We start from the raw sequence: 10,635 nt of genomic DNA, 5'->3' as shown, positions 1-10,635 counted from the left end.
TGTTTTTGTTTGCTCTCGAAAAACCTTGCCATAATAACCTTGTAAAATGTGGACGTCATTGGACATAGGTCAACATTTATGATATACCGGTAGCCCTGTTTCTTCCCTTCTCCCTAACTGAACTAAAATAAGGATCCATTAGGTTCAACCGTTATCAAGACGGTTATCAAGAGTACCCCCAAAAATGAATGAAAAAAGGAAGGAAGATGTAAAGAAAGGTAGAAAGAAAGGTAAACAAAAACAACAAAGAAGAAAGAAGAAAGACTGGCAGAGAGAGAGAGAGAGAGAGAAAGAAAAGAAAGTGAAAAGAAAACAGTATTGAGAGAGAATAAATGCTACTCCTCCTTTAGCAGGATAACAAAACATAAATTGTTATGTTGTTAGTTTTCTGAGGGGTTTAAAATACAGGCCTAAGATGCATGATTAATTAACAAAAACCATTTGCAAACTAATGACCTAAGCATCATTACAGGAATATAATGAGCCCACACGTCATTATATGCATACAATCATTCTAAACATTAGTATGGGAATATGATGACTCTAAATTCATTATAGGAATATAATGAATATAAACGTCATCATAGGAATATAGAATTAGAGTAGGCTCCACCTATAAGTTGTCGCATGTATCCGAGGCGTATCCAGCAATTGAAAAAATGGAGTGAAATGTATTTGAGTATGGTTTAACTTTCTTCTTCCTCTTCTTCTTCTTCTTCTTCTTCTTTTTCTTTTTCTTTTTCTTACTCTGCTCTTTCTTCTTCCTCTTCTCTCTTTCTTCTTTTCTTCATTCCTCTTCTTCTTGCTCCTCTTCTTGTAGTAGTAGTAGTTGCTGTTGTTCTTCTTCTTATTATTATCCTCCTCTTTCTGTTTCTTCTTCTCCTTCTTTTCTTCTTCTTCTTCTTCTTCTTCTTCTTCTTCTTCTTCTTCTTCTTCTTCTTCCTCTTCTTCTTCTTCTTTTTATTCTTCTTCTTCTTCTTCTGCTTCTTATTCTTCCTCATATCTTTTTTTATCATCATCACCATCATCATTATTATTATCATCAGCAGCAGCAGCATCATCATCATCATCATCATCCTCCTCATCATCATCATGATCATCACAATCATCGTTATTATCATTATCATCAGAAGCAGCAATTACAGTGTCATCAGCATCATTGTCATCAGCATCATTATCACCATCATTATCATCAACAGCAACATCATGTTAATCACTATTATCATCATGAGCTGAAGCAGTATTATCATCATTAACCATCACCACCGTCATCAATGTGTTCTGGTTTGGTATTTTTTCCCTGACAAGGTATAATGTAGGGGGAGAGGGCGCACTTTGTTCTTTGCCCTAGTGCCACATTGATAAGAATTAGGCCAACCCAGTTCGAGTTGGGCACAATAATGTTTTGTTGGGCGAGTATAGTGTGGTACGGCATGTCACTGAAACAGCTCCCGTAGGATTTTTGTGCCAAAGTTGATTTATTTTTTTAAATTTTTTTTTGCATTTTTTTATTCATTGGGGTCCAAGCTATCAGAAATTGATGGGGGTTCAAATTTTCCCGAAGACACCAAATTTCCCTATTGCGCGTTATATAAGCCATTTTGGCGCCCAATAGGGACCCCCCCAAGAAATGAAGGAGGGGTCTGAAAATTTAAACCCCATCATTTTGGGCCAATTGGGACCCTTTTGAAACCAAAACAGCAAAAAATAACTTTGGCACAAAAATCCTACGAGATTACATACCATACCATAGTAGAAAACAAATGAACATGCGCCAGGCCCATGTTCTGAGCAAATGAACGCTATAACCAATTTATGTGTATAGATGCCTCTGGTTTGCTCCGGGCTGCACAATCCCTAGCTTATGCTAGAAACGCCACTGATCATCATGACCAGTGTACCATGATTATGGTCGTCGACTCACAGTAAACGGTTCGTTGGCCTCACTGCTGCCATCATTCATCAGCATTATCAACTTACATTACTCGTTTCTAGACAGTCTTTGTAAAATTTGCAATCATGTTTACAGTCATCAAAATAATCAAACCGTTTACAAGCAATCGGACAAACGTCAAAACGTAATTATGTCGTCAAACGTCAATGTATGTTGTTTTACCTGAGTTTGTTTATTACAGGTTGAAGAATTTGGCACAAGGATACAGTAATTGTATATTCACATCATTTTACAATATCTCCCACAATCCCCCCTGAAAAAGCATTTGTTGCGTATAATAATACGTTTCTTCTGAGAGCAATTCTGAAATTATTATCATCTTTAAGTTACAGTACCGTCAAGACTGTTCACAATTTAAGGTCTAAAACGGCAATAATTATACTTGTCGTATCCGGACAACTACCCATAAGACAAATATTCCTATCCTGGGGAGGGGGATTAATAATACTAGGGCATGATTTAAATTCTTTAAATTTCACTTCTTGAAAGTAACGTTAATGTTCAGAGTAAGCAATGACTGAGCACTGTATCATAGTTCATACAAATTGGTTATCAATAACAAGTGCAAAAATTCGATGACAAATCTGCTCAGAACCAATGAAATTCAATTGTTTTAGTAGTTGATGTCAAGTGTTTCATCTTAAAGTGTTGATACGTTTTATGAAGAAGGGCCATGGGTCCCGTCACGCAAAGCTTTGCGATCATGTGTAAATTCAAAACGACGATTCTGATTTGAGTAATCGTCAGCCTTTTAAACAGCATGTGTATGTAACGATGATCTTAAGTTAACCATTGTCATTGTGTAAAAGATTGGAAAGCTTTTTGTTACGCGACCCTGCTCTGCGAATAATTATCTTTCCATTTCAGATCGAATCACTTCTTCTTGCTGAGATAATCTTCCCTCCATTTGTAGATTACATCGAAAACCTGATCGAAGATAGGATTGAGATTGTCTTTGACTCGATCCACGTAAGCTTTCAGGTTCTCGTTTCCTTCAGTCACGTGACGACCACTCACAGTATTCTGTATCATCTGGAATATAAAAAAAAGATGAAGAAATTAACGGAAAATCCCACCTTAATCGCTCTAAAAGGAAGCAGAAAACTTAAAGAGGGAAATAAAGTGTGGGATTGGGAATTAGATTAAAGACAAACAAATGAGAGAGTTATAGAAAAAAATTAAAGTTGCAATCACTGTACCTATGGACACTTCAAATTGGCTGAATCCCTAACGTCACATAGTGCCGGACAAGTTTCCCATTTGTTTCGTCACACAAAATGACTATAATTTCAATTTTTCTAACTGTATGACTCATGAGGGTAGATTTTTCCTGAGGACCCATGATAATTATGCTTTCAACAATATAATTTGAGTAGTGCTCCAATAGAGATGGCACCTAGGACTGAAAAAACAAGAAATAACAAATGTACATGACAAACCGAAGAGTTGTCACAAACAATAGACCAAATTGCCAGTTTGGGATTCGTATAGATTTAGCGATCTCATATTTCAAATATTCATAACTCTATGATTATTGTTCCGGTTTATTTCATATTTTCATCATTTTGTTTGTCTTATATTTCTGCGTTCATGCAAATTAACATATTATAAAGGTTTGATTTCCCTTTAATTTTGTATGCAGTAATTAGACGATTCATGCAGTAGTATACTATATCACTCATTTAAAAAACAAATCCACAGTGACATCGAACTCCTCGTGTTTTTCGTCCGTTTGAAATAATTTGGATTAAGGGACGTAAAATACTGTGGGTCTACAAAATGCGGTCGAGTTGTCTTCAGATGTGGAATTTATCAACAAATATTATGAAACTGTCCCCCAAAATTGTTTTAACGCTTTTTAATGGTGGGGAAATTGGAAGCCTTCAGGCGCGGATCTACGGGGGGGGGGGGGTTAGGGGGTTTAAACCCCCCCCCTTGGGCGGCCCCCCCCCAAAAAAAAAAAAAAAAAAAGGGAAAAAAAAAGGAAGAAAAAAGAACGCACGCTGGAGAGAAACCCTTTCAAGTGCAAATATTTTGAGAAGATATTCAACTCATCTGGTAACTTAACCAAACACATGATAACTCTGGATATAACTGTGTATTAAACTGTTACTTGATTTAAAAAGACGTTATCATGCACTGCTTTTTATGGTCTCCATTGTGTTAATAGATTCCAGGAAAACATCACTTACGGGGTTCAAATAAACACCCCAAAAAAAATCGGCTCGCCGCTTCGCGGCTCGTGGACGATGCTCCGCATCGTCATTATTTTGGTCAAACCCCCCCTTAGCAAAAAGCTAGATCCGCCCCTGGCCTTAAGAATTAGAGAAGGATTGAGTAACAATTCCTCTGTCTCTTCCACACTCAAAATTCCCCCGCAGGCCTGCACAATCCACCACAACAGGCCATTTTATGTTTAAAGTATTCTCTGGACAGTATATGATTGAACATAATAGAATAATGAATATTGAAACAAACTGATTATACTTTGAACAAGGACTATACATATGATGATAAACAATACCATCAGATACCAACGTAATGAATGATGATGTTTCGGGAAGTGCAATTGAAATCATACTAAACAGTCAATAATCTCTCAAAATGTATGCATTTGGTTAATCACATTTTCAGTAAATTGTGTTTGCAAGGCGCGAATCCACGGGGGGGGGGGGGGGGAGGGGGGGGGGACGGACCCGGGCTTCCCCTGGCTTTTTTTTTTGGTTGATTTTGTGTTGTTGTAAGAATTTTTATCACATTTTCCGGGTCAAATACAAGCAAAAAAAAAAAGAATTATGCTTACTACCCCCCCCCCCCCCCCCATTGAGCGAAATATTGTCGACGCGATTTTCAAAATTTAGCCCCCCCCCCCCCCCCCCCCCCCCTATCGGCAAATCCTGGATCCGCCACAGTTTGCAAGTATACTCATCACTTGTCTCTCATTTTGTGTAACAATTCCTGGAATATGTTACCTCACTGACGAACATGATGTCGGCAAAGCTGATCTCGTCTCCAAGGATGTAGGGTTTACCAGCGAGGAAGACCCTCTCGAACTTTGCCAATGCCTCTCTCATCACCTTCTCCTCCTCCTTCATCTTCTCTGGAGATAATGGTTTTCCGGTGATGATAGGCAACATGACCTGCAATGAAAGTAAAACTTTCTGTAAATAAGAGCGCATGGAAATCCATTTTGTAGTCTATCATCATCAACAAAATCACTTATTGCGGGAGTCATTATTATAGAATCTGCTTTCAAAAATGATGATGATATGAACGAGACTGATGAAAGTTTGAACGAAATCGGGAATGTATTTATAACACTAATGGGAATTCACAAATTGGCTAAATCGTTAATATCACTGTGAAGTAGTGTTAGACAACTTTCCCATTTGTTCCAACCCACAAAAGGACTAAAATTTCAAGTTTCCAAAATATATGGCTCAGAAAGGTCATTACATTTTTTAAAGGACTAGTAATTATATAAATAAATTCATAATGTATATTAAATAGTGCCCCACGACGAAGGCACTTACGAGAAAACCAGAAAATTACAAACGGGGGAGTTGTCCGTGCATACAATCTAAATACAAGCCAAATTAAGATGCGCATAGATTTAGTGATCTTAAAACAAAATCAATCGTAACTTTCTGAATATTGGTTCGAATTGGGCCTATTTCATACAAATTACATTATTATAAAGGTTGGATATCCCTTTAACAGAGGGTTCTTTTAAGAGAATTATGTCTATCACCATGGCCATACTTGACACTATTATATTATTATAACAAGTCTTAGGAAACAGGGCCCACTTGATTCTGTCACTCTCATGGAGTTCACTCTAAAAAAAAAAAAAGGAGTTATCTTATCACTACCTTTATGATTTCAGCGTGGATTCTACTCCACGACGAAGGGAAATATTGCAGATTCGTACAAACGGGCGATTCCAACAAACCAAACTGGCCGATAACACACCAATCAACATATTAGACTTGCAATTTCTAAAAAATCAGTTGCATCACTGGAATTCTATATAGAACCTCGTGCCTTTATTGAAAATAGAAAACATAAAGGACATCTATCTTTGCCCCTTTCTTAATAGTTATATATCTTTCACATAGAATCTTTGGTAACATTTTTATCGCAGTGTTTGATTAGTATACTGTCGCTGTCTTGTTACTAAAGAATTTTTTTCTTCTTCAATTCCTTACAATCAGAATAAACCCTTTGTGTATACATCGTCGCATGCCACTTAATAGTTGATGCATGTAAGGAATATGATTTTATGATTCTTTTACAGAAAATAATTATAATTATATGCACAATGGTGAGGTAAAAAAAAAAAAAAAAAAAATTATTGTTGATGGTATTGGGCGAAGAGGGAGCTAGTCATCAAATTGCTTGAATCTTCATTCTGAAGCCGTTCATCCTTTTGCAGTGCATTTTTATAGAGAGGCACAGCAAAGATGATTGGTATAATAACAATAATAATAGTGGGTTGCATATCGTTCATGTCGCGCTCCACAATGCTTACCCCTGCTTTAGCATGGCTGCCTGTCACTATGGTGCTCAAGCATTTCAAGGAATAAATTCCTGCCAGGTACCCATTATGCCTCACCTGGGTCAAGCTTGGCGAAAGTAAATTAATGTCTTGCCAAAAGACATTAGTGCAGCGGTCGTAGAGCGAACCATGTGCTTCACAGTCCGGTGACGCGTATCCACAAGACCACGACGCCTCCACATAATGTATATTGTTAACGAATCAAAATTGATAGCATGAATCGTAATTCTAACGGACTATATTATATACCTCTGTCATGAAGACTGCATCGACCGGTGCTCGTATGCCCTGATGGTGGAATGACAGGTATTCATCTACCTTGGCCCGGCGATGTGGGTCCGCTGGATACCAGTGGTCTGAGAAAGACTTGGGGAACTGCGTCGTTAGGTAACGGAAGATAGCCACTCTGAATTATAATAATAATATATAATTACAATAATGATAAGTATTGTTGATATGATGATGACGATAATGATGATGAAGATGATGTAATAATGATAATGATAATAAAAAGTAGTAGGAGCACTAGCAATAAAAAAAACCGGTTTATTTACCCAGGTAAGGGTAGCTATATCAGTGTAAAATTGCTCTTCCTGTGGGTCCTCTAATCATTATTACCTAGCAGTTACCAGGTACTCATATAAACCCGGGTGGAGAGTGGCCTCGTGCTAATAGCGCGTACGACCAACATGGTGTTATTTCAGGCGACCCCCTATGTCCTATACGGGAAAATCAATTCATCTGATGGCAGCATGCTTCTCAGGTGACTAAAATTGGACCACTCAAAGTTTGGAAATAGTAACGTTATGTTAGCCTCGGACTTATGGCGCGTAAGACCAACTTCTTGGTAAGACCGACATGATGCACTTTTTATAGTTCGCAATGATGAGTTAACAACGTACGTCTCAGCGAGGCAGAAGTCCCCATCTTTGATCGCTGGAAATTGCTTCAACGGATTGATGGCTGCGAACTCTGGCTTCTTCTGGTCTCCTGTAAATTCGAATTGCAAGAGGTATATGATATCATGATGGGTAGTTCAGAACTTTTTGATATTTTTTCTTAAAAAGTATACCCCTCAGGAAAATACGTAGGCTGCGTGAGGAAGGCCCATATTTTAAAGTCATGCATTTTCCATTTCTGTGTAGGCCTGTACTCCATTCTCTCCCCTCTATCTCTCCCTCTCTCTCTCTCTCTCTCTCTCTCTCTCTCTCTCTTCCTCTGGCTGACCTCCCTCTCTATATCACTCTCAATCAATGACACAGCTATTTCATTCTGTGAACTTAATACCAGTCTAATTATGGGAGGGGGCAGTAAGAATATATTGCTGTTCACACGCATCAACAAAGAAAATGCTAAAAAGGTTTTATCCACTGGTCAATTTTTTTTCTTCGCTCTTTAAGTTCTCGAAAAAAGATACCCTCTAAATAATTTTACCTCCCCCTCCCTTGAATATTTCCCTTAACCTCCATTGAACCTTAAGTCTAAAAAGGGCACCCTGAATGCGTTTAACAAACTAAACAAACATATAGGCCTACCCCATGTCCTTTTATGTTAGTTGCTTTTCACGTCAGGCACATTATAACCAGCAAAAACTATTCTTTTCACGCGGTCTTTGGCAGGCACGTAGCCACGGGGGGCACGGGGGGGCACATGCCCCACCAAAATTTCCAAGATCGGTTGAACTTTTTTAGACTCCATTTTTTTTTTACCTCAATCGATTACATGTATGTGCCCCCCCCCAAAAAAAAAACAACAACAAACAAACAAACAAACATCAAACTATGGCTACGTGCCTGGTCTTTGGGCGCACATGTGTATTGTTACTCTCAACCTTGCAAATTATAACACGCTGTATAAACGGTCTTCTAAGCCTACGAGTATTCCAATTTGCTCACCTTTTCCAAGATCGAGCTCAACAATCTCATGCGGTATACTGGAATGCTTCAGAAATACGACCAGAGCACGGCAGGGTTGGGAGCCAAGATCAACGTAAACCTTGATCACCATTTTGCATCTAGTCTAAAGGCCTACACTCGCGGAATATGTCACCACCAAAGATATAGGTGCACAATACATTAGATATGTATTATGATACTGCACTGCGCGATTGCAATATTAATATACACAATAATTTCCCACGTGCCCGTTAGCTACAAATACTACTCCTTATTCTTCTTTCTATAGAAAACTACCGAGTGATCATTGTTCGTGGTATTATGTCTGTGAGATTTCTTTGTTGTGGATTTATACACCTTCGCGCAGCAAACAGCGAATATTATTTCGGGCTTCTATTTGCTCTGCATGAAAAGGTTACTGAGGCCGAAGCAGTGCCAGGCACCCTGGGTCGATAGTGTTGTGGGTACATAGTTCACCTTGTCCAAACATCGAGCAAGGATCGAACCCGGGATGCCACTTTTGTTAAAGGTGGTGTGACATCCAAATATAAGTTGATTCCTGTTGATGTGCAGGGCTGCATACAACTCATAATTTTTTATCCAAACATCTAAATATGTTTCATAGATTTTTAAATATTTAACAAAATACTTTTCTCAGACCTGCTAAAGACCCCATTTATGGACTGATTTTGACAATGATTTATTCCTAATAGAGCTAGATAATAGTATACATTATCAGATTTTGTTGTGTGGCCATGCCTTGAACCATAATGCTTGGCCGTACAGAGGATTTTTTCCTGCCGGGTACCGGGAGACAATGCAATGAATAATATAATTGATAAATTATTGCATTTTCTTTGTTTTGTTTTATTTGTGGGGAGCTGCCCCCTACCCTAGCCTCTGCTGCGTTACAGTCATGATTCAGTGGCAAAGCAATGGCCTAGTAACTGTTAGGCCCCAGGATCAAAACAGTGTCGATGTGCCATATCAGTTTCCTTTTGTCAGGCGTTTATTCTCCTTACTGTCAGTTATGACTTAAGGACGTAGGTCCCCTAGTCGATAATCATAGTAGCACACATATGCTTTAGTAGTCACGCAAAAATAAAAACGACCGAAAATTATTATGCAATAACATCTGAGAATGTATACTATTATCTAGATCTATTAGGAATAAATCATTGTCAAATTGGGGTAAAAAAACATTATTCCACCTTTATATATAACAGTATATAATTATGGTTTATACGCTTTCCGTTAATACAAAATTCATCCATTAATTTGTTTAGTTCGGATTTGGACCTTGAAGATAAGTTTTTATAAATGTCTTCCCTAAATTTTGAAAGAATCTGACTGAAATGTCAAATGCGATGAAAGTGGCCCACTTCTCACATGATTGTTAAAGTTGATGTTTATTGATTTTAAAAACTAACTTAATTTCATTATTGCAAAGTTGAAACGTTGATTCGACAAGGTTATCAAAATTCAATGCTTGGAAACATTCGAAATAATGATTATTATAAATTATAAAACGCTTAAATACAGCCCCGTCATAGCACCTGAAGAGCTCCCCGAACGCTGCTGAGATGCGTGAGATCACAGTATGGACATGACTTGCACAAGCAGACGATGTCCCATGACATCTCACACATTTTCAGTGCCTGTGTTTTCATCTTTTCTTGAGTTCTTTCTCTTACTCCACTACCGTCAGGCTAAATGTATAATCTATTGCCTCACTCTTAACCCCGCACATGGTTTTATTTTGATGACAAATGCAGCGATACAAAAATAAAGGAATTTGTCGCTTGTAAACAAATAAGACGCCATTGAATATTCAGCTGGACACACCGCGGTATGTTCGGCGTTTCAAGAGGGAACAAATGCCGTCCTCAACATCGTTCCGGGGGTTTTCAATTCGAAAGTCTGGTTTCTTTGACTGTTAATTAACCCCTATCCTGTGTATTTACAAGCAAAAGATTTTAGTTATCGGAATCGGGTCATATCCCCTTTTGAATGGTTTGACATGCCATCACATTTATATACACTAAACTCATTATAATTTGACAAATAAAAGCTTTGCAATTATGTTCATTCTCTATGGGATGTCGTCTGCTTGGGCAGTATTGGTCCATATAGTGACGTCATTAAAACATCTTTATTTTTCCGGCGAATCTCTCGTATATCCCAGCTGCTATGCTGGTGGTTGTATTTGTATTTTTATAAATCACCCG

General features: G+C 38.1%; 1 protein-coding gene across 1 annotated transcript; it reads right to left on the bottom strand.

Moving 5' to 3' along the window:
• Nucleotides 1-2,103: 2,103 nt before the first annotated feature.
• On the bottom strand, nt 2,104-8,714 carry LOC585297 (glutathione S-transferase theta-1). The gene is made up of 5 exons (XM_785130.5): nt 8,408-8,714; nt 7,415-7,502; nt 6,762-6,918; nt 4,927-5,094; nt 2,104-2,986 (listed from the first exon to the last, which is right to left on the bottom strand). The coding sequence occupies exons 1-5, from the start codon at nt 8,517-8,519 to the stop codon at nt 2,828-2,830; spliced, it is 684 nt and encodes a 227-aa protein (XP_790223.2). The 5' UTR covers nt 8,520-8,714; the 3' UTR covers nt 2,104-2,827.
• Nucleotides 8,715-10,635: the final 1,921 nt, after the last annotated feature.

Source organism: Strongylocentrotus purpuratus, unplaced genomic scaffold (assembly GCF_000002235.5).
Source record: "Strongylocentrotus purpuratus isolate Spur 01 unplaced genomic scaffold, Spur_5.0 spur5_scaffold_2, whole genome shotgun sequence".
In the NCBI taxonomy this organism is placed as follows: Eukaryota; Metazoa; Echinodermata; class Echinoidea; order Camarodonta; family Strongylocentrotidae; genus Strongylocentrotus; species Strongylocentrotus purpuratus.
Note: the sequence above shows the minus strand (reverse complement) of the source record. Positions and strands in the feature narration are given on the sequence as shown.